This window comes from Gymnoscopelus braueri (assembly GCF_963280865.1).
Source record: "Gymnoscopelus braueri genome assembly, chromosome: 10".
Taxonomy (NCBI): Eukaryota; Metazoa; Chordata; class Actinopteri; order Myctophiformes; family Myctophidae; genus Gymnoscopelus; species Gymnoscopelus braueri.
In genome coordinates this window covers 28,975,730-28,999,909 of record NC_137611.1, presented here as the reverse complement: position 1 = coordinate 28,999,909, position 24,180 = coordinate 28,975,730, and the positions used below count along the sequence as shown (strand labels likewise).

Here is a 24,180-nt window from a genome sequence, read left to right as displayed (position 1 = left end):
ATAGAATGTCCTCAAATAGATTAAAATTGTCCAACAGGAAAAGCTAACTTCTCCATTAATGGATTAAAGTGAAAATAGATTTCAACATTGATATTTAAAGGAATTAGACACAAGCATCAATGACTCAAGCACATCTTAGTAAATATCTCAAGTAAACTAATCCCCAGGGATCATAATATCGGATTTGGAGACGTGCCAGAGCCCAGTTGTCTCTGCGGGTTTAAGAAACACTAAAAGTTATTAATTTGTAACAAGACTTAAGAGTCTAAAAGCCCTGCTAGCTACACCCACCTGGAGCAAAGTGGTTTGAACAAACAGATATTGCCATCTTGAGGCCCACAAGTGGGGCTACAAATGGACAAAAGGGATATGTAAGATTATTATTAGTGCCAGACTTAGGGTGGGGGTATTGTATATTCACTTAATGATTAACACATTGTAAGCAACAGCAGAAGCTTTAAAGTAAAATAAAGTACCATAAAATAAAATAAAAGCTTTGCCCTAAGGGTGGGGCTAGTAGATAAATGTCCATGAGGTGACCAAAATCAGTAGGCTTCCTTCTCCAGGAAGCATTAATGTGCTCACCAAGTGTCATGGCCAGTCGCCCAAGATTCAGAAGTCTTGTGTGGAAGTCGAAATTTTGTCTAAAGTGGTGATAGAGGTAAGGGAGGGAGGGGGCACCAAAATCAGTGGGGGCCATCGTCTGGCAAGCATGGCAGCAAATTTCACAGCAATCCAGCCAGTAGTTTAAGGCATGTTGTTTGGGACGTAAGTGGTAAACGGACCAACTTCCTTAGAAACCTGTCACTAGTGACGCTAAAAATTACCTATTGGGGTCAGATAAATTATCATTTTGCAGTTAAACAGCATATGACACATCCCAATTGAATGATCCAGTAGCATTTGTGATACAAACCATTTGAGTAGAACAGTATGGATGTCATAAAGACTAATTCATTGCCATTATTGTTCCAGTAGAGGGCAGGCTATAGGAAGATTAGGGCACATTATAAGGAAGTAGCCGTGATTAACCCTCTCTTTGCAGGAATATACTTCGCACACAGGAGCGAGACAACCATGACAGACCCTGTGCTCACCCTGTAAGGCTCAGACAAAGTCGAAGGCCTTTGATATGTCTATGAATGCAATGAACAGGTTCTGCTGTTCTCTGCCTTTTTCTTGCAGCTGTCTTGTGGTGAATATTATAGCCACAGTGTTTCTGGTTTTGCTAAATCCACACTGGCATTCTGGAAGTTGCTCCAGGTTGTTGAACAGCCGGTTCAGCAGTACCTGACAGTACCTTGGCCCAAACTTTACCTGCTGATGACAGTAGCCAGATTCTCCAGCTATTGTCAGATAGTTTTGTCACCTTTGCTTTTGTTAAGTGGACGCAACGGCACATGACAAAAAAAAATTGCCTATCCCCTGAGGTACTCCGGTCAACAAAGTATAAAGGGTTTAAGTGATTTCCATATAATCAGGGACTAGCTACACCTGGGTGTAGGATATCAGATGAATGCAATTAAGTTAGAATAGCATACCAGTTACAGTTACATACCATGGACACATACTGACAGGTACAGAACAAGGCGTGTAACAGAAGACCAAGCCAATATACCCTTGATTTGATGGTTATATTTCAGCATCGGCATCTTTTCTTGGAAATTGGGCAGCATATAAAAAAAGAAACAGAATGACTACAGCTAAATATCAATCTCTCTACACCATCACTGTACAATGCAGGTCTGTTCAATGCATTGAACAACCATCTCATTAATCCCGCTTCTGTATCAAAAGTCAACCCCGAAAACTCAAAAACAATCCACTTGTCTATTAGTTAACCCATATAAACCTGATTAAAAATATGCAGATCTACCCAATCTTTTTGGATCTACAAAGACGTCTCCAGGGGGATAGTAGACACGATGTTTGATTTGTAGTTTGTGGACCTTGTGTCTCCTTACACTTAATGATTACCACAATGCCTCCATCACTGAACAAGTGATAGAGCAAATGTGGGACAAAGTAAAATTGAAAAACAAAATAAATCCCTCCTTGACCTGTCCGCAGATACAGAAAATATAAACAAGGACTAGAAAATAAATTCTGAAATCTGAAATCCTTGCAGCTTTCAGGGGGGGGGGGGGGGGGGTGGGTGAAAGTTTTTTTTTCCTTTTTCTTTTTTCCCCGGTGCCTCATTTATCATTGAAACATAATAGTCCTTTTTAATTTCATGTAGGCCATATAAAATGTATTCCATCCTGATGTGCTTTAATATATCAGAATATGAAAATGTAGCTCGAGCCAGAGATTACGTTAAAAAAGTGTGCTAGCGTCAATAACACTTTACTGGCCAGATTTTGAGCACTACAATTAATTTTAGGGTATCAGTAGAGACATTGGTTGAGTATTCAGGCTAGTAGAATGGTGGGAAAACGCAATCCATCCAATATCGAATCGTGGCAACAGGGGGCCTAACTCCAGGAAAAAGGTTAAGGGGCCATGGCCAGTAAAGTCATCCCAGGTCATTGTTAACAGGGTGAGGTCTATCAGAGAAAGATAAGGGGACGTGGGTAGTGAGTAGGGTTGAACGGGCTAGTTCCTCTCCTGCACAAATACAGTCTCCTGTGGACAAAGCCCTGCCTCTTGCAATGTGATGTCATAGTCCAAGTGGGCAAGCTTCCGTCTGGGGAAGTTAGTGACAAGTTCAAAGCGTTCATTGGGGTAGCCTTTTGACTGGACGTGTCTCACCAGTGCCTGTGACAGGAGAAAGTAATACAGTTGAGCGACTTTAAGAAAAGTTATAATATTCATACAAAAAGATATGAATTGACCACCATGTATAGAGCAGAAGAATTGCATTGATCAGAATAGATAAGTTGTCTTCTCACCATAAGTGTGGCTTTGGATGACAGAGCAATCTGTTCTCTCTGCCCATCTGGGTAACGAAGCATCAACCTTGCCTTGGGACCTAGGATAAAAATGATCATCAACATAGAGCAACAACAAACAGTATTTGTTCAACAACATGTGGACTCGTATACATACAGACAGGCACATTGGAGCTTTGTGTGTCATACCATTGTCATCAAGGCAGTCAGAAGGTTTGGTGGCACTGGCATTGGAAGAACCAGCACTTTGGGTTGCTGTGGTACAGTGGTTCTTTCCAGAGTCTGGGCCGGGCGGAGAACGACTTGGGCCTGCAGCGGAGGAGGGCTCTAGGTGGTTCTTTTTGCTCTCCTCTTTTCTGTGGCTGTGGTTGTTTTCTTTGTGTGGGGACTTCCTGTGCTGTGTGGGGGGGCTGTCGGGATGAGGAGGCTGAGGGGCCGGGGCAGTGGGAGGGGCTGGGGCTGGGGCGTGTCTGACTGAGGAGATCTTCTCTTCCTGGGCATCTGGCATGTCGTCGTCAGAGCCGTCGACGGAGATGAGGCCCTCGCTGTCCGAGAAAGGCTCGGCATCGGAGTCTTCCTCCGAGCGCGGGGAGTCAGGGGCCTCCGCAGCGGAGCCGGACTCGTAGTGAGTCTCCTGTAGAGATGCTCGGATGGCTGCCTCCAGCTGGCTGTCCTCACTGGCATCGATCAGACTCTCCTGAGACAGGAGGACAGACAGTATGAAGATGTTAAGGAGCTGAATGACAGCAGAGTGAAAACAACATAGAGAGAGCATTGTTGAAGACTGTCCCAGAGCTGTAGCTAAATGATGAACAGGTAGCACTAATGAGCAAAGTGCGTTCCATGCAGGCAGGCACAGAGCTAGACACGACAACATGGGCTCTAAACTGCTTCATGGAATTTATGTCTAATAAAAGTACAAAACAATCAAACAAAAAAAGTAAACAGTTAATGCTTTTACATTAACACTAGATGCAACACAGTTATAACCTATCCATGGCATATTGAAACAAGTTAGGGAGTTGCGTGCTTGCGGCTAACCTACAGTATGCTGTACTGTCATCCCCTTGTGATTTATTATCTACATCACAGCCTCCTCTCTCTTCTTTTCTCTAGTCTCCGTCAACAACAAAAGAACACCATGCACCTTGGCTGTTACTAGAACTCCCCCTTGTGGAAGGATCAGGAGCTCACCTGCCAAATGCCAATGGCACCCGTTTCTAACACAAACTCTCCTTCTACAATGCCTGAGGACATTTCTGTCATTTAAATGAGTCACTGAGGAACCTTGCTCTCTTGTGGAGTAAATGCTGGTTAATGCTGCTGGCGTCAACATTTTATGGAGAAATACTCAGTAGACAGGGTTTTCTTCTGCCACACTAATCTCCTAATATCAGAACAAAGGGATTTAGGCTGAAATAAGTTCCTTTTAACTTTTTTAATTGCAATTTAAGTGTTTTCCATTTTAGTGCTTGCGGTCATGTTTTTACAGCATGGCTCCTTTGGACCGAGTTGAAGAGGGTCTGTGTCTCAAGCAAAAAGACATTTGGAAATCTGGTAGCATCACACACTACTCTCTTAAACGTGCACACTACAGGATGTTATTGAGATTATCGGGCTTGCCCGAACGCACCTGGACGACCTGACTGCAATCTCTCTTGTTGCTGTTTCTGCTAAATTATGTAAATTATATACATCTCTTTTATAAAGCATTAGATTGCTGAAATCTAAGACATGATTTTGATGGCTATACTAAGATATCCAAAACAAAATATATGGGGCACTTCATTACAGATCAAATGTCTGATGATGATACTGTATGTATAGGCAGAGCTGTACAAGCTCAAGCAAACATTATATTTATACACATCTTCAGAGCATGTCAAGTTCTTTTTTTTCTTTCAAGCATATTGCACTCCTTCTTAATACTGCACCTTTGTGGGCCAAGTTTTAAAAAGCGAGCATCAGGTTCAGCTTCAGCTTTCCTATAAGGACTAACTGTGGCCACACAGCAAACACGCAGAGGGATCTAATAATTCAGCTCTAAATGTGTCAGCTGAAATTAAATAAAAATCGGTTGAATTTGCACCATGTCGGCCTGGACCGCTGGTGTAGCGGTCCAGGCACCCAGGCTCAATGTAGCCTGACAGCGCGTCACAGGTTCGACTCCCGATCCCAACCATAGATATAGAAACCTAGATACCTCATTGGCCTCTGCAGTTCGTTGAAGCGACCTGTATTGCAGCCGCCATTTTAGAGGGGGCAAGCTGCCACTCAAAGTGACTACTGGCCAATCACAGCGCGTTGACTACTGGCCAATAACAGCGTGTCTAACTGACTAGTTGCTGCGCGGCTGCCTCTTAAAGGGTTAAGGGCTGGGTTACGAAAAGACCCGACCCCACCTGCCTCTGACTGGCCTATCGAACGTCCCCTTCTGTGACGCACACGGAAGTTTCCCTCTTGCCCTGCGGAAGCTGGTGCGCGCCCGAGATACAGACGCCTCAGAGCCGGAGGAGGTGTCTACCTTTATATGTCTATGATCTAGAGGTCTTCACGGGTCAAATATAAATACCCGAACCCAAATGGACCCGTGATTTTTTTACCCAGAACCGAATGGACCCGGCCTATGGTCCAATATGAAGGACCGATACCCGAATGGACCCGCGAAAAAAATACCCGTAACCGAATGGACCCGGGCCATTATTAGAAATTGAGATCCGGACCCGAACAGCACCAAGAGCTGTCGGAAACCGACCCGTATAGAACCGTGACACCGAACCCGTACATAACCCGAGCCTCCGAAAAACCAAACGCAAAATTGTTTGCCAACGTCATTAGTACAAGTTGTCCAGCGTTAAATAAGACTTGTTTCATACTTTCTTACCTAAATGTATAGCATCCATGATTATGATGTATAATCCCAGTCAATGCTCATTGGACAGCTATACAAAAATAAATCCACATTCTAGATGTTTGTAATCCTTCTTCATTGCCAACTATAATCCACATTAATTTCTAATGTTAAACCACATTTAATGTTGTTTATAATTGGCTTTGGAGTTTCCATTGTGCTTTGAGTATACCGGTAACAACATGTTGATATTAACTCGATTATTTTACCATTTTTAACCATTAACCAAAGCGTTACGTTAATCGACAATATTTGATATTACTGGTGTATATAAATGAGTGGGTAAAATATGTCCAAGGATTCGTCGGTGATGTCACATCAGATCGCCGACGAATCCTTGCCATCTTTAAAACAACTTAACATGGCGTAGCGTCCGTTGCTACTTCCTTGTTGCATATACACACTAAACAGGATTATTATTTCATGTCAACATTCAAGTACAAGTATCAGAAGATGTAACTCAGATAAAGTAATGCGCCACTCTGCAAGTTTAACTAAAGTTTTCCACCTGTCCAAAGTTGTTCCTAATACAGACAGAGGAGCCTTTGGTCAAGAAAGACGATCATCAAGGCTAATACAGACATAAATATGTTTTAATCATCCTATCCTTGTTAATATATCGCCATTTAGGTCAATGATATAACATTATGTAGTGATATGATAATATAAATAGCAGCCAGTCATTGACTGCGTCACTGCCAGTCTGTCTTCTGAGCGACCGACCTCCCTCCCTCCACCCGGGTATTAATGGAACCGTCCATTTCACAGTCTAAGCCCCGAGACCCCCCGCTCGCCGGGTCCACTCGGGTATTAGTGGAACCGTGCATTTCACAGTCTGAGCCCCGAGAAACCCGCTCGCCGGGTCAACTCGGGTATTAGTGGAACCGTCCATTTCACAGTCGGAGAACCCGGAGTCACTTCTTGTGAATGGACCCGTGACCGAGCCGGGTACGGGTCGGAACCCGGGTATTTCGGGTTACATGCCTAACCCGACGAGCTCTACTATGATCCCATCCCATTCATGGTATGTAACCCAGCTTTGGTCCCATGTAAGTCTGCCTCCGAGCAGTGCGGACATCCATCAAAATTCACGGACAAAAAAAGATTGATGGATCAGACTGAACGTGAAAAAGCGTGTATATGCTCATAAGTACAAAATATGTGCGGTAGCCCGTATCTAGCCCAAATCCGATAATGCCCTATCCAGATTGGAGTCGCATTGTTTTATGCAATCTGAACAGCAAAACAAAAGGAGAAAAAAAAACACATTTTTGCTGATCAGATTTGAATCACATTCCTTATCCTTGTTCAGACTGCATAAAACCAATCCGACAACAAACTGGATAGGAGATCAGATTTGGGCTGGATTTGGGCTGCCAATCTAACAGGGCCTAAGTATAAAGGGTTTAAGTGGTTACGAGTGTCTAGTTAATGTGAAGCATTACCAGACAATCATTATCCAAATAAACACAGCAATCGAATACTCACAGAACGAGCGCGTTTTGCAGGGGGTGGGTGGCAGGATGGTCCATCTAGTTGTCCGTGCTCCGCCAGGAAGCCCGCCACCTGCTCCAGGAACGACGCCACATCCAGCTGGTTCCACTCAACCATTTTTTGACCTATGTTGGATGCCAAGAGATGGGGGGGGAATCACAACCTTTAACATGTCTCCAAAGTTGTTACATGTACGTATAAGATAATTATATTTATTTACATTTATGCTTAGCAAATTTCAGGTTTGCAAAACATTCCAAAAATGGGAATGGGTCATCACATCAGTGTTTCTCAAAGTGGGGTCTGGGGACAGCCAGGGGTCCTTAACACATTAACTGCCAAGACCGTAGTCCTACGGGCCGTTAAATCCAACTGTTAAGCGCCGAGACCGTAGCCCTACGGGCTGCGGTCTTTTCGCGCATGCGCGGTCCGGGTGCACTTTCGGAATTTTTTTGATCCACTTCCGTTTCCGGTTTGATGACAGGAAATAGAATTATTTGGGATCCGGTTTTCACGATCACGCCCGCTCCCATTCTACAGACGAAACTGAAACTCAATTCTCTTCCTGTAGTTTTTTCTCCTCGCATTTCACTGTTTAACGTAATCCGCTCTAACTCAAACATGGATGCCCCGTTTGACACGTGGTTTTCACTGGGAGATACAGGGAGATCTCGCGGATGTAAACAGACTGTGTAGCGCTCAATCTTAAGGATTTTAACAAGATCTATGGCGACATGAAAAAAACAAAAAAACAACAAAAACACCTTGGCACTGGTGAGTACATTATGAGATTAGCCCTTGGCAGTGGATGTGTTAAGGGGGTGCTCAGCTGTTTTACCACTTTAACCCTATTTCATGCTTCAACTTTTCAAAAATAGCCGATCTAAAAGCTTCTAGATCTGCCATTCGTGAAAGAAAATCATACGTTTCCATGCATTCATGGCTGTGCTTGATATGCTGTAGTGTTAAACCATTGGTTTAAACCTCCAACCAGTACAACCACTAGTAGCAGTGTTATACCTTCGGCCAAATCACGCTTCCGTAGCAACAATGCCCAACTTAGGAAGCTAGCATTAAGGCTTGCAAACCTAGCCGTCGAGTAACGCTCATGCAGCTCAATGGTAACGCTGGTCAGTGCTGTAGAAAACAAAGGCTTCCCTGAATAGCCTACTACAGAGCAGATTATTATGCATAGTTTTTCTAAAATGTTATTTAAAACCCCCCGCAATATATCACCTTGCATACAATATCAAAATATATCGCATTATATCGAATCGTGACCCCTGTATCGTGATTAGGGGTGTGCTGATACACTAATTTCACGAAACGATACGATACGATATTGGGCTCACAACTTCGATACGATTTTGATACGCACTTTTTTTATTATGAAAATATATGGGGGAGAAAAAAAGCAAATGCAAACAAATAATTCTGTTTTTGCATTATTCAGACATGCAAACTTGTAGCTTTTCAGCTACAATAGCCATTTTGAATCCAAATAGGGCAATAGTGTGACACCTGACAAATAGTGTGACACCTGAAAAAAACAAACATGTTGTCACCCTTTTCACCTCGGGGCTGTTTGCATGCCTGATTATTATTATTGTAAAAAAAAAAATGTTCAAAACGATACATATCGTCACAAAAACGTATCGCGATATATCGCGGGACGATATATCGGCACACCCCTAATCGTGATACATATTATATCGCCGGATCCATGCCAATACACAGCCCTACTAGACAGATATACTGTACATACAGTATAGGCATGAAGAATCACAGGCAGAAAGACAGACAGATACAGAGACCTCCATTTATGGGCATAAATGGGACACAGACAGACAGATGGGGACAATGGGTACAACGAGCATTGCATAACGAAGAGGGGCATGCATTCCCAACAGGCATCTGACTTGTTTATGATAAAACATAAGAAGATGACATATGGAGATATAAGGTTTCCTCCTGTCAGTGACAATATGCCATGTCCTCCAGTCAAGACTTACCTGTGCGGGGGTCCAGGATAGATATGTATGGGAACTTTGACAGCTTGTAGAACTGGATATATCTCTGTCCCTCTTCACTGTCATGATATACCTGCAGTTTGGAGATAAAAGTGGTTTACGGCAGGCCTACACTGGGTGATTTTAGACATTTTACTGCACGCGTCAATCGTTCGCGATGAGTTCACGATTTAAGTGCTCACACTGTACGAGCGCCCAACGTGTTTGAATTGGCTTGGTGATAAAGAGTGTTGACAGACTTTGCACCATGTATTGATCATTACTCCTACTGATAAACACTTGGAGATAAGTATTTTGCAATGTTATGGAAATGCTGTAAGTTCATTATAATGGCCAACTTATTAAAGGGTAGTTATTTTTTTTAGGGTATTTTTGGTTTCTAAACACTAATGGTTTGAATTTTGTTTAAACATTTACACCATCCCACCTCTAGTGTCAAGCAGCCCTGGCTTAACGGAAGGTCTTTAGGTGCTGAGGCACAGGGCACCAACCTTGGGGGGGGGGGGGCACCAAATGTTTATGAGGCATACAGAGTTGGGCAAAGTGAGAGGGTGTTAATTCACACACACCTGCCAGAAAATGAAGTGTTCTCTGATGATGGTCCTGACAGCATCGTTGCTCCACACGTCCCTGTTCAGACACTGGCAGGCAAAATCCTGCACATTCTGGATGTTGATCATCAGCCACTTATTCTCTAGCTGACCGCAGTCTTTTGCCTATGCACAGAGGACACAACATGAATTACAACGTCATTAGATTATGGGATCTACAGAGTAACATGCTCTGTGTTCTACCCACATTATTGGAGGTAGATTGTCTACATTTTATACCTTTTTATACTGTTTGTGCACCTAAAAGCTCTAGTAACATGCTAATTCCCACTCCCCAGGCAGTGCGAGGGCCAAGCAAGATTTCTGTAGTATAGTGATCTTTTCCTAATCCCTGTGCGTTACTTTCTGACCAACATTACAAGTATCTGGGCATATGGATTGATGAGAAATTCACCTTCAAATTTCATATTGATAACCTGGTCAAATCATTGCGGGCAAAACTATGTTTACTATACAGAAATAAATGTTGTTTCCCTTTATTTTGCAGAAAAATAATCGTACAGGCTGTCCTACTCTCAGTCCTAGATTATGGGGACATCATTTATAGATATGCTGCTACCACCACCCTTAAGCCCCTAGATGCCATCTACCACTCTGCTCTCAGGTTCATCACAGGTTATCCATACAACACACATCATTGCACTTTATATACTACAGTTGGATGGCCCTCTCTCTCCATGAGACGAGACCATCATTGGTACATATATATTTATAAAGCACTTTTAAATAAATCCCCAACATATATTTCATCACTGTTAAAACCAAATACTTCCACCCATCAAACACGCTCTCAGGAATACATCCCATTATTAGTCCCCAAGGCCAACACCGAGCTAGGCAAATCAGCTTTCAGGTTTAGCGCTCCCTTCACTTGGAACGAATTACAACGCACTTTAAAAATGGATTCCATGGTCTCACTGGGTCAATTTAAAAACTTGCTAGCTAATCTTGTTGCTTTAGATTGTCACTGTTTTAACTAAGCTGTCTTTATTACTGATTTATTCTGTTGGTTTGTCGTTTTCACATTTATAACTGGTTTATCCTGATGTTTTTATTCATCATTATTATTTACACTGTTGTACTATGCTTGTAATCTCGGCATCATTGAAAATGAGGGCTCTGCCCTCAATGTATCCCCGAGAAAATAAATAAAGGTTGAATGATGACTCTTGAATTATTATTAGTATTATTTGTTACACCTAGCTGCATCTCTTTTTCTGCATCTGTCCTGTGTATATTCATAACTGCTGTAATGTCATGACAACTGATTTTCCCCCACGAGATCAATAAAAAGGTCCATCTAGTGCTAATTTAACTCTGAAGAGTGTACAAATGGAACAAAATGGACCTAGTACATTGGATTACTATATAATAATGAATAATGAAAAAAATAAAAAAGGCAACACAATGTCACACAGAAGTTAATTAACAATCAATAAAACAACAAACATAAAACTACAAATCTGGGATCTAATCAGAAAACAGGGTAGAAATCACCACCAATAAAGAAATCGGCAAATGTATTGTACAAAGATGACTAAAGAAACAGCTGTATAGCTGATGTACAGACAACAGAACAGACATGCTCGTCATCACAGCCACCATCAAAATTATCTTTCAACATTCAGAACCCGCATAGAGTGAGTAGAGTAGTGTAAAAGATCCAGCGAGTGTGTGCTCACCGTCTCAAAGCTGCCTTTGTGCATGAGCTCAATGGGGGGGCGGAAAAGGTCTGCCAGGGTGCTCAATTTCTTATCCACTGCACTACCATTGCGCAGCTCCTGCTCCTGGCGAACTGGTTAAGAAAAACATGTATACTTAGCCACTACAGGAGGAATTGGTACAGCTACAATGACAAAGAGCAAGAAAGAAGACACAGAGAGGGCAACCCCAAAAGAGACTGAAAAAGAGATGTGCTTATTACGCATTATCCCACAGCATTTTCTTTGTACTAAGCTTGCTCTTAAAAAAGGTCAGAAGAGAAAAAGTCTGGAGACATTAAAGAGGCTCACTTGTTTCAGTTTGGAAGTCACGGAAGCCATCAAATATGGATCGGGCAGGTCTCCGTCGCTTTGGCGCTGCAATTATAAATGGACACGGAAAGCACATTCAGACACTGAACAAAAGACTGACTGTTTGAAATGACACAATTATGTGTGAACTTTCAAGAGAATGATACAGTCAAAGGAAAGGCAGTAGAGTTCAGTACAGCACCTCCAAACAGTGGTTCTGGTTCCACCAATATGTCTTGCTTCTGGGGAATGGGCGCTCGTACCTCACTGAAACACAAGACAACAGACATTAAAAGACAGAAAAAGACGAGGTCTAATAACAGTGTTCCCATGTGGATCTCAGACTTAATATGGCCAATCTGTGATGCCTCTCATCTATGATATATGACTCCATATTTGAACAAGGATTCAGCTTGATCCGACTGACATTGAAGCCATTCACTTAAAATTGTTCCTTTTATTATATATAAATATACACACACACACACACACACACACACACACAGGATGTGCGCACAAAAGTATTTGAGTTATGTGCTATGTAGACGGTATATGCTTTTAAAACACACACATCAGAAGTTTTTCTGCGCAGCCGTGAGGCAGGTTGTCGCGAACCCCCAGCGAATGCTTTGCGGACCCCCCAGGTGTGACCGGTGTGTGTGACAACCCGACGTGGAATGGTTGCCATCCACACAACCATGAGAAGTTGATGTTTAAGCCGTTTGATCTAAACTAAGTAGAACTAAGTTGTGATCAATTGCTCAAGCCACTGAGGAGAAGCATGTGGGATAGACGGCCTTTCCAGGTGACTGACGGACAGAGTTTCTTTAGTTATAGATAAGGACAGACAGATATATATTTTTTTCATTTATATTTTAGGAATCCAAAACCAGATAGTACTCTAGGTTTGGATGGCTAAATATAAAAGTCACTTAAGGGAGCTACAGTGTGACCCTTATTTGGAGTGTATCTCAATAATTGCAGTGTCCTGCGGCGTTTACAGAGACTTCTACCGTCAGCTGAGCTCTGCCAGTGTCACCATGGAACTGTTTAATGCACAATCCATTACCACCAAGTCCTCCCTCATACATGACCACATCATGAAGAAAGGGCTTGATTTCATGTGCCTAGTTGAAACCTGGCATAAACCAGGGGATTATTCAGAGCTTAATAAAGCTTGCCCCCTGGCTACAACTACATGGAAAAAGCCCACAGCACCCGTGGTGGTGGTTTGGCCATCATACACCGGGCTAAACTGAAACTGTCTCCCCTGCTGATGCCTGGCGTTTCTTCCATGGCATACCTTGCTTTTGCAACAGAGTTCCTGAGTGTGCTTGAGTGTCTTGACCTGCAGCAGCACATTGAGGTTCCTACTCACATCAAGGGGCACACCCTTGACCTAGTTATCACCGACTCTGCCCCCTTTAATAACCTGCAGGTCTACAGTCTGGGTATGTCTGACCACAAGGTCAGACACACCCGAGACAAGGTCTCAATGGCCTTGACATTTCTGCTGCCCACTACTAGACCTAAGCATCAAATGGTTCTGTCAATTACGAAACTGGAAAAGCATTGACCCAGCCACCATGACCACGGATCTCCTTCCCAGTCTCTGCATCAATGGATGAAATAGTGGAGCACTATAACACATCCCTGTGCAGTGTTTTTGACCTCCATGCCCCTGTCAAGACACGTGAGATTTTGTCCCGAAATGACGCTTCAGACACTCTGGGCTCACTGTGCATAAACTGGCTTTCCGTGGACTTCAAAAGGCCTATTCGAAGTCCCTTAAAGATGCTCAGTCTCGGCCTGGGCCCTAGCGTGACGGTACAGGCACCATAGGCTGCAATGCCACCCTGACAGTGTGTCGCAGGTTCGACTCTTGTTCCCTACGACCTTTGCTGCGTGTCCCCCCCCCCCCCATCTTTCTCCCCATTTCCTGTCAGCCTACTTTCCCTATCCCTCTCTAAATAAAAAAAGGCATAAAAGCCCCCCCCCCAAAAAAAATGCTCAGTCTCAGTTCTACTCAAACCTAATTAATAAAAACCCTTACAATGTCCCTTTGAATATCAATATCCCATTGATATTTGCTTAACCCTGTCTTCTACCCTGAGCCATCCCAAACTAGCAAAGTGTGTTGGAATTAGGTGGGTCATGGTCTTACCTATTAAAACCAGGAAAGCATCTGTCATTTTTTTTTTTGCGTTGGCTATTCAAAAATAGCAGATATACAAGCTCACAGCACATCACTTCGTGCCACACTGCGAGCTTGTACATCTGCTATTTTTGAAAAATCGTGAAAGCATTTGTACAATCAGCCTCAGGTCTTAAGGCAAGACAGACAAGCAAACAAACAAACAGACAGACCCATTTGTAGACGTCTTGCCTCTTACAGAGCCATGCCGTAAAAACAATCCAGTGACAATAAAGTACTGGGGAAAATCTAGGTAAGTGATGAGAGGACACAGTCCCAGCTTTAACGAACAACTTTAAAATCCTGGATACAAAAAGTGAGAACATCATCTTACTCTTCAGGAGGAGGACCTCTGCTGCTTGAAGCCGCTGTTGAGCCGGAGCTGGTGCTGGGCTCCTCTGCAATCCCTCCTCCATCTAGAAACATGGTCACTGCCATCTCTAAATTGTTGTTGCATGCCTCTAGCATGTGTTGTCCTATGCTCTCTGTGGCCCCTAGAGGAAACAAACGTATACCGGTTAATATTCTACATACATATTATTCAATACTATAAATATACATTATGCAATAAAACAATGTGCATGGAAGCTGACACCATTCACACAATGTATGTATATATTACGTAGGCAAGCCCATACAAACCCAGAGAAAGCCATGCTCAAATAACTTTGACTGTGGCTTGGTGAACAAGAGTGCACACACATATTCTGTATTAAACTATACATTAGCCGACTACATCGTTATGCAAACAAACATTCAAGGCATTTTGTATGTATGTCAGTTATGTACATTCCATTATCAGTTTCCTGTTAACTGCGCATGTCCGTTTCACTTTCCCAAGTCTTGCTCTACAAGCCTGGCTCATCCATTCGCTTAAATACACTGATGTAGTTCAAACTCAGCACACTGTAATACAACCTCACTCACATTATTAAGCAACGTAGTCTTATAGATATCCGTGATGGCGTTAAAATGCCGATTTCGATCGAGATGCCGACACGCGAGGCAAGAACAGGCAGGGGAGATGTTTGATTCGCAGCCAGCCACCACTAACATGAGGCGGAGCTTCAACACAGACACTGGCTGATGGAAGGAAAATGTTACGTCCATAATGATTCCACATACAATCAAACCTACTAAACACAAAAGGCAACGGGCCGAGCCATCTCGCAGTTAATCGATAACACCAGGCAACGCAATCGGTTAATCTGAAAGGCAACTATGTAGCAGGTAACGCCTCCGCCTTGTGGTTTAACAGGCCTTTGTTCGGGAATTGGGTGTTAAAGTTGGAGCAGCTAAAAGCTGCAGCCACACATACTTGTCGGCCCTCCTCCTCCCCGGCTGGCTGCTCCTATGTTCCCCCGGTACAGAGGCACTAACAGCGGGCAGTGCAACACTTCATGCCCGCTCCGTTTCCTGCCACTTTCCTGCGAAGTGGCTTTAATGAAAACGTCCCGTGACGACCCCACCAACCCAAAGGCCAAATTGGAATGTTTTGCTTACCTGTAATTGCTGTGAATTGTTGTATTAACCCATTCGCCCCCGGAGCCGATGCATCTCCGAGCGCCGCCATCTTACTTACCGCCACAAACAACAACACAAATGTTGCGCGTGCGTTCCGTCGTCCCTTCCCCTGTGGCGCAAAGGGCCTGACGTCACGAGAGAGTGGTGTTGCATTATGGGTTATGTATTTCTCCCCCCCCACCCCCCCTCCCACCCCCCAGGAGATTGCCACTTAATTGTTTTAGACTAGATCAGTGGTTTTCAACCCTTTTTCATATCAAGGTCCATAATTTATTCGGCATTTGAGCCACGGACCACCAATAATATCAACAACAACAAATTATGTCCCTAGAGTCAGGTTTGTTGGAGGTCACTATTTGAAGACATTATTGGAAAAGACATATTTTAAAAGGTGAAATAGTATTTACTATGTTATTAATCATGTATTGCCTTATTGCCATAATTACATTTAGCATGAGGAGACCAATAGTTAAATATTTGTCTCATTGTACATGTACACCACTTCTTCTTGTTCTAGCTACCAACATTTCTAAATTTTTCATTATATATGGCATGTTACAAAATAATAAAATGTTTCCAATACATTAGCCTACCTTTTTTTTTATTGCAAAATGTCATAATCACAAACGCGTGCTCCTCATTCTTTTTGGGATTTAAAAATCCAAAAGGCTGTTAGGCTACCTTATTTTTTATTATTGAATTGTCTATTTATTATATTGTCCTTGTTTGACTGCATTTTCTATAGTTCATATTTTGCCTACTGGTGGTATTGAAAAGGGTCAAAGTTATGTATTTCATCAATGGAAGAGTATAAGATGCCAATACTAAATGTCTATGTGAACAGTTCACCCCCCATATTATATGCATGTCATCTCATGATTACACCACTCGCTGGTATTCACAGTCCAATACATGTACAATACCATGCATACAGATAAATGTCCAATGCATGAGTAATGATCAAGGCCAATTTGCCAAGTCAACCTTTGGGTATTGAGTAAACATACCTCAAGCACTCCTGTTCTACACAACAGGACCATGACAATTATCCTTAATTCTGTCTTCTTCAAATCAGTATATACATAATGGCAGTTTTATTACCATGATTCACAACTTTTTTGTTCTGAAGTAGAAAATGAGTCGTGTATAAAAGATGTATTTCTCTTTTAATTATAACAGGATAACAGGGAGTAAATCAAGTGCACTCAAGCATTATATATACACAACAGACCCCATGGATGAGTCAATTATTATTTGTTTGTGGTCAAGTCAGTAATTGAAGACTTATTTGGCAACCATGGCCAGCTATCATAAACAATACTATGTAAGCAACATAAGTATGTGGGGCAGTTACAGGATATTACAAACAGCAGTGGTCACCGTAGCCTTTATACATTAGAGAATTCTTAAAAAAATAATAAAATGCTCTGAGTCTATGACATAAAACGTCTGAGATTAGTTTTTTTTTAAATAAATATCAACAACTCCCATCCAAAGTGTGAAACCAGAGAATAAAGGCTGTTAATCAGTCTTCAAGAAAACAAACATACAAACAAAATTGGAGATGCTTCACAACAAAATGTTGATTAAGTCAAGTATTTTACATATACTTGCTTTTACATTTAAATGTAATTAAATTAATAGTAACACTGTCTGTCACACAGTCTGTCATCAACTGCCAATGAAGTAACTCCAGAATTCGATTGATGCTGCTGACTTTTGAGGTTTCTCAGCTTTGGATAAGCCTTGGAGATAACTACTGACTTTCCCAGACCAAAGAATAAAGTTTCAGCATAAAGGACCTGCTCCTTTCTGTTCTATCTTGATGCCCTCTGTCTCCATCTGGTGGCTTTAATGAATGCAAACTGTCCATCTGCAAGTAACTAACTTTCCATTGCCACAATCCTGCTTAAAATGTTGAATTTCTACACCTTATCAGACATATGTAAATTAGTTTAATATGGTCAGGTATAGAATGTTATTTCCATAAAAGAAACTGATGGTATGATTAATAATTACTTATGTCAAAGTGATACTTTCATGGCATCCAACACACAATTTCTGTCCCCACTCAAGCAGAAAGTATAAGGGGATCCAAGTCTGTGTTGTGCTCATGTGTCAATGTAAACTTCCCCAGCATTAATGCATAGGAATTATCTTAGAAATTATTTTCTAATTATGTCATCTTGAGGTTTATGTGATCATGACATGCACAATGACCAGTGCTTCAAGTACAGACTTAGATACAAGTTACACACAGAAATTATTTGTGTACCTTGTGTACCAAATTCATCCTCTTAGAAGAGTTGTTGACCAATACTCAGTATTTCCCTTATTATGGTAACGCCTAAGACTGCAGAGCAACTTCAATAATGCTGCAATAAGCTCAACTTGCTTTTCTAAGGGCATTCCCGGGATGACAGAATAAGCATCCATCCCACATTTCCAACATGCCAAAAAAAGGGTCAAAGAGTAAATGTGAGCAGGATTAAGTTAACATGTTTTATACTTTCTAGTCAGTCCATATCCAGCCTAATAAATTAATAAGCTTTTATAAAACATCATAGGTTGTGCATGAATGTCTACATGTGCACATGTTAACATGTTACATGGATGAGCCATAGGTGAATTAAATGGCAGAATGTGTGCATGTATATTTATTTATAAGCAAATACGATTGTGTGTGCATACGCCAGTGTCTGTGAGGCCAATATATTTCAAATGGAGGTCCTTGTTGTAGGAAGGGCAGGCAGGGTGGTGAGGGTCAACACTTAAGTGGGCAGGCAGAATGTGAGCCTGCAGCTCAAAAGCGGATAAAGGTAGCGTCGATCTGGCGTACGGTGGGCAGGGCCAACATGATCTTTCGCCGGTACTGAGGGTCCTTCTGTAGCGGGTTCCTCTCGAGATAGACCGTCTCCAGGGTTTTGGCATTCTTCAGCTCATCGAGATCTGACCAGTTGTCGATCTGATTATCGTTCATCTGAGAAAAGACATGACTAGTGTTATCTTTGCTTAGGTCTGACATGTCCAAAGTCCGGCCCAGGGGCCAATCGTGGCACGAGGGCAGATTTTATATGGCCCACGGCTTCCTTCCTCAAATTTATTATTTATGGCCTGCCAGTATAATTCATGGGAAATTCATACTGAAGTTTCTGAGTGTTTTGAAATTCATCTGGGCAGATACACCATTTCTCAGTAGAATGTGTAAGGATTCCTAACAGCTTGTTCCTTGAGTCATTTCATTCTCAGGATGTGAAAGGAAGGCTACTTCTAATTTATTTTTGTATGTACCCTTTCCCAACTGGTTACATTTGGCTACACTGCCATTTGAATAAAAGACAATTTACTGGACTGTCAATATAATAGCAATGCTTTTATGTGAGAAAAAAAGGCTCAATTCAGATTGTATCCGATTTAAGCCCCTTGAGATGCAGCATCTCATTTTCGAGGGGGTCCCATATTGGTTTTGTTCACAGCAGTGACTTACATTTGGCCACACTGCCATCAAAAGACCATTGATATTGCACTGGAATTAAATCAAATTGTTGTAATGCGAAGCATTTGTATGAGACTTTGTCATGGTCCAAAGGTATAGTATGACAGGAGATGCAGTTGGCCCCAAACAATTTTCATATTTTAAAATATGGCCCCCATCAGACAACATGATGCAGTATAATACTCCCACTTTACATTCTACAAATATACATACCCAGAATTCCTGTAGCTCTGTTAGATGGCTGATGTTTTCAATTTTCTTTACTCGGTTGGCTGCAATGTCCAAGGTTGTGAGCTTTTTCTGTACAGGCATAACAATAATGGGCATGTCATTTTAGCACGCTGCAAAATAGCTTGTTATTATACGTTTTGTGCATGATGGTTAGTGCACAGTAAAATCCTAAGTGTGAGTTTATCGATTTGTACAAATGTAAACAAATGGACCATTACAGGTCCATTTTACGTGGCAGGGCCCTTTAAGAAATGGCCTATTGTGTTTGTACTATGACTCACATTGTTCTCCAGGCCTTCAATAACCTCTATGCCATTGTGACTCAGATAGAGCTCTCTCAGGTTGCCCAGGCCCTGTAGGCCCTCTATTTTAGTGATGCGGTTACTCTGGAGATAAACACACATACACATATTCGCATTTAGGTAATTTGCCATGAATGTACAAAACTTGTGCACGTTTTGCTTGCCTTGTTATTGCCAGTGAATTTTGTGAATATACCTGGATACTTAAAACAGTCAAGTTGTGCAAGCCTTCTAGGTGCTGAAGCTGCGTTATCTTGTTGGTCCCAAGAAACAAACTTTGCAAAGACGAGAACCCATCCAAGTTCTCTATTACCTGTGAGCAAAACAAAGATGGCGACAGACACATACAAAAATTATTTAATATATGATTCAAAATACTCTTCTGTGCTTTTGGTTTTATTTATCCTAACTCCAAAATGTGGATAGAAACTGAAACCTTTAATTCTATAACCCATTTACAGAAAGCTTTTTTTATCATTTCTCCTGTCTCACTCGGATTTTGTTGGAGCCCAGCTCCAGCATTTCCAGGCCTGTGAGGTGATCCAAGTTTGCAATAGTGCTGATTTTGTTATGTAGCAAGAAGAGCTTCTTCAGTTGAGTCAACCGCTCCAGACCTTCCACCTTCCTCAGGATGTTGAAGGACATATCAAGCTGCCTGTCAATCAAATAAATCAAACATATCGTCACTGTCAGGCGGAAACCCATTAAGTCCAAAACAGTTACTTACTTTTCAGGAAATGGAATCATCTGTGTTCTAACTTCCAATGTAGTTGTTATTTAGTCACAAGCTCTTGTACTTTTACTTTTCATTGGTTAAATATTTATACAACCCACAGACTGACTTAACCACTTTCACTTAAAGAAAATTAAAAAAATAGCCCATCTACAAGCTCACAACTCGCCGTGATGTTACGTGTTGTGAGCTTGCAGATCGGCATTTTTTGCCACTTCTGTGTGACACTGTGGTATGAAGAAGTAGGGCAGTAATTATGGAAAGATATGAAAAGTTGAAAAATGGAGATACAAGGTTTCTACCCGACAGCAACGATATCCATCCGTCATTATTACATCATCTCTATAATATTAGCTGAGCTGTGATGGAACCACACATAAAATAAAAAGGTGAGGAATAGTCTTTTTTGTTCAGTAGTCCTACGGTACACATTTCAGACTTACTCCAATTCTGTGAGGTTCTGCAGGCACTCCAGTTTGCGGATCTGATTGTCATAGAGATCCAGTTCCCGCAGTGACGTTAGACTCTCAAGGTTCTCTATCTTTTTAATGAGATTCTGTCGTAAAGATAGTGTCTGCAAAAACACACACAGATAAACCAAAAACAATTAAGAAAATCTAATAAAATATTGATCACTCTATAGCGTGTCACAAGCACCCTTTCCTTACTCCAAAACAGACAAGTCCAAATTGTAACCAATTTCAAAAACAAAGGAGCAACCCCAAGACACATTAAAAACTACAGATTAAGTAGCAATAACTGTGGCAAAACACTAAGCCAAAATAACCCTTTAGCCCTTTAACTTACTTTAGCCTTCTGTAGCACCTCTAATCCTTCAATCTTTCCAATTCGACAGTGAACAAGATCAACATCCTTGGAACAACACAGACAGACACATTGATATTAAACACACAATGTTGTATTAATATGGTAATATTTAATACACTGTGAAAGGTTTCAAACTTTAAAAATCATAACAGTTGGTTCAAGGTGGTTTATGGTGACTAACAGCACAGCAGACCAACTATAAACATCCACTCACCTCTTCATCAGGGTCGAGGGTTATTGTTTCCATATCAACAGGAGACTCTTCGTTACCTAAAATGGTAACAAGAATAAATGACATGACATCATTCTGAGACTGCATTTTAGCCCTATGATCACATATACAGTACAATACAGCATTGACACACAAATATTGTACAGGCAGGCAAACTTACTTGTGGTAACGGGCTTATTAGGGTCCACTTCGCCATTGATGCTCTTCCTTCGGGTCTCATCGTCACCAGACTCCTCTGATTCACCCCTTCGGTCCACTACAGACAGACAGGAAACAATGGCAGCTGATGTTTCATTTAAAGACCGGTTATTGGTGAAACGTATAGCTAGAAATTGAGAGATGATCTCAACTGATGAGCTCAACTGCATCGTAACCTTCTCATTCTTATGTATACATCTGTGCCACCGTGCCTTGTTTTTGCAAACTGTTAATAAAGTATTAAATCAATCAATCAATGCAAACCTGATTACGGTCAGTAGAATGCAAGTCCTTGCCATCCCCAAATGTTAAATAATTATAATTTGTTATTTAATTGCTAAGATTCATAAAACAAACCGTGAACTCCAACATCAAATGAAACATGGGTCTATTGTCTAGGAATATAAAAAAGATAGCATGACAGGTTTTGATCGAGGGCCGATCGCTTTCCTTTACGATAGCTTGATGGGTAACGCAAGCTAATAATTGCTAACGCCTTAGCCATGTCTGTTTCAATTAAAATTACTCTTAAAGCAAGTAAACACCTGGAAATTGTATTATCACACAGTTGACAACATAAAGCAACCTGATCATTATAACGATTAGGGTAGGTGGGCTCAGAGAAATGAACCATCGATTAGTAGGATTATAAGTACATAACATTAGCATGTTGTTAGCATATTAGCTAGTATAGCCAAGGATGAAAGTATGGCCAGTAAATAGTGCATTGTGCAAGTTAGCGTTGAGAAGATGGTTTGCTTTATTCAGGTATATGTGTGTTCGACTAGAAGAATGACGGTCCAGTCAACTGCCACAACAATGAATGGAGGCACCACCATGTATTTAGTGTTTACTCACCTTCCATGTCTTGAGGCTCTCCTACAGTCAGGGAAGCCATGTCTCCTGCAGTGTTGCCAGATTTTGAGACAGAAACAAGTAACCAGGTCTATGGTTTGACAACACAAATCTTGTATTGGGGTTCCCTGGCTGCATAAAATGTTTTCAGATGGGCGTCTTCAGACAAATATATAATAATTTGGGGGTCCTTGTCTTTGACAGTGGTTTACACAACATTAGGAAGAAAGCCCAAATACACTTTAGAAACAAGCCCAAACAAAAACGCAACCAGCAATTACCAATAATTACAAGCAACTTTACAGAAAAAACAGGCCCAGCCGCCCAGGCCCCTCGCTTATAATAAGCGGACATGGCAGCACTGATCTCCTGGAAACACTCCTGACAACCACGCTCAGCCAATCAGGTGGCTGAACATCTGGCCGCTGTATCGCTGTTTGTCATAAGAGGGCGCTATAGCGGCCCTACAAAGCAAAGATCCTTCATTTACCGGCAGTGGTGGAAAAAGGACTAATTTTTTTAGTCAAAGTATCAATACTGCGTTGTACAAGTAGAAGTCCGGTAATCAAAATGTACTTGAGTAAAAGTACAGTTTTGGCAAATATACATAAATTACCAAAAGTATTCATTGTGCAGAATACCGTCCGTTTCACATGTTATGTCAAAATCTTTTGAAAATAGCAGATCTGCAAGCTCACAAGGCATTGCGAGGCGACCGTGCAATGCGTTGTGAGCATGTAGATCGGCTATTTTCACCTAGTTACTACTTTTCAAATAATTGTAGTGGAGTAAAAGTACAATATTTGTCTCTGAAATGTAATGGAGTAGAAGTAAAAGTAGCCTATAGGGAATTGAAAATACTACAGTAAAGTAAATGTACCTCAAAGTTGTACTAAAGTACAGTACTTGAGTACATGTATTTAGATACTTTCCTCCACGGATACCTCTATGTAGCCGAAAGACTGGTGATGCGAGGTTAATGTAGCCTGGTAAACCCACCCTCCGGAAATCTCATTGTATTTGATACAAATGAGATTTCCGGGGGCGGGGGGGCTTTACCAGGCTAACCGCACAAATACAGGAAATAATCAGGTTAGCTAGTTGCTTCCCCATTGTTTTTGCTTGTTGATGCTGATGGTATTTGAATTTAGACATTTCTTTATTCCCTTTAATTGTACATTCGTTTATTACTTTTTATTGTTTTTATTTGACTGGCTTTGGCAATGTAAATGTATGTTTTCTTGTACCAATAAAGCTCATCAAGTGGTGTGTGTGTGTGTGTGTGTGTGTGTGTGTGTGTGTGTGTGTGTGTGTGTGTGTGCGCGCGTGCGCGCGTGCGTGCGTGTGTATCACGCACGCGCGTGTGTGATACACACGCACGCACGCGCGCACACGTGCACACACACACACACACACACACACACACACACTGCTTCACAATATATATATGTTTACAATGAAGGTAAAGCACATCATATAAACAAACAATAAAGCACGCACATCCACTCACTAAAAAACAGGTGCTGGGCAGAGGTCAGAATCCAATTTTTAATTTGTTTTTAATTGCTTTCGTAGCTATGATAGATACGAAAGCAAAAGTCAGATGAAATACATCATATGATAGTCTTGACCAAGGCT

The 24,180-nt window shown here is 41.6% G+C and overlaps 2 protein-coding genes across 2 annotated transcripts; both read right to left on the bottom strand.

The window, feature by feature from the left end:
* Positions 1-1,452: 1,452 nt before the first annotated feature.
* ubxn7 (UBX domain protein 7) lies at positions 1,453-15,735 on the bottom strand. The gene is made up of 11 exons (XM_080439526.1): positions 15,647-15,735; positions 14,478-14,637; positions 12,152-12,216; positions 11,950-12,015; positions 11,620-11,732; positions 9,896-10,042; positions 9,309-9,399; positions 7,291-7,421; positions 3,081-3,588; positions 2,892-2,971; positions 1,453-2,757 (listed from the first exon to the last, which is right to left on the bottom strand). Exons 1-11 carry the CDS (start codon positions 15,714-15,716, stop codon positions 2,596-2,598), a joined length of 1,593 nt encoding a protein of 530 aa, XP_080295652.1. The 5' UTR covers positions 15,717-15,735; the 3' UTR covers positions 1,453-2,595.
* Positions 15,736-16,816: 1,081 nt separating this feature from the next.
* ppp1r7 (protein phosphatase 1, regulatory (inhibitor) subunit 7) lies at positions 16,817-22,604 on the bottom strand. The gene is made up of 10 exons (XM_080439525.1): positions 22,546-22,604; positions 21,650-21,745; positions 21,472-21,527; positions 21,237-21,302; positions 20,873-21,003; positions 20,189-20,351; positions 19,893-20,009; positions 19,676-19,780; positions 19,377-19,463; positions 16,817-18,647 (listed from the first exon to the last, which is right to left on the bottom strand). Exons 1-10 carry the CDS (start codon positions 22,583-22,585, stop codon positions 18,471-18,473), a joined length of 1,038 nt encoding a protein of 345 aa, XP_080295651.1. The 5' UTR covers positions 22,586-22,604; the 3' UTR covers positions 16,817-18,470.
* Between the last annotated feature and the right edge of the window lie 1,576 nt (positions 22,605-24,180).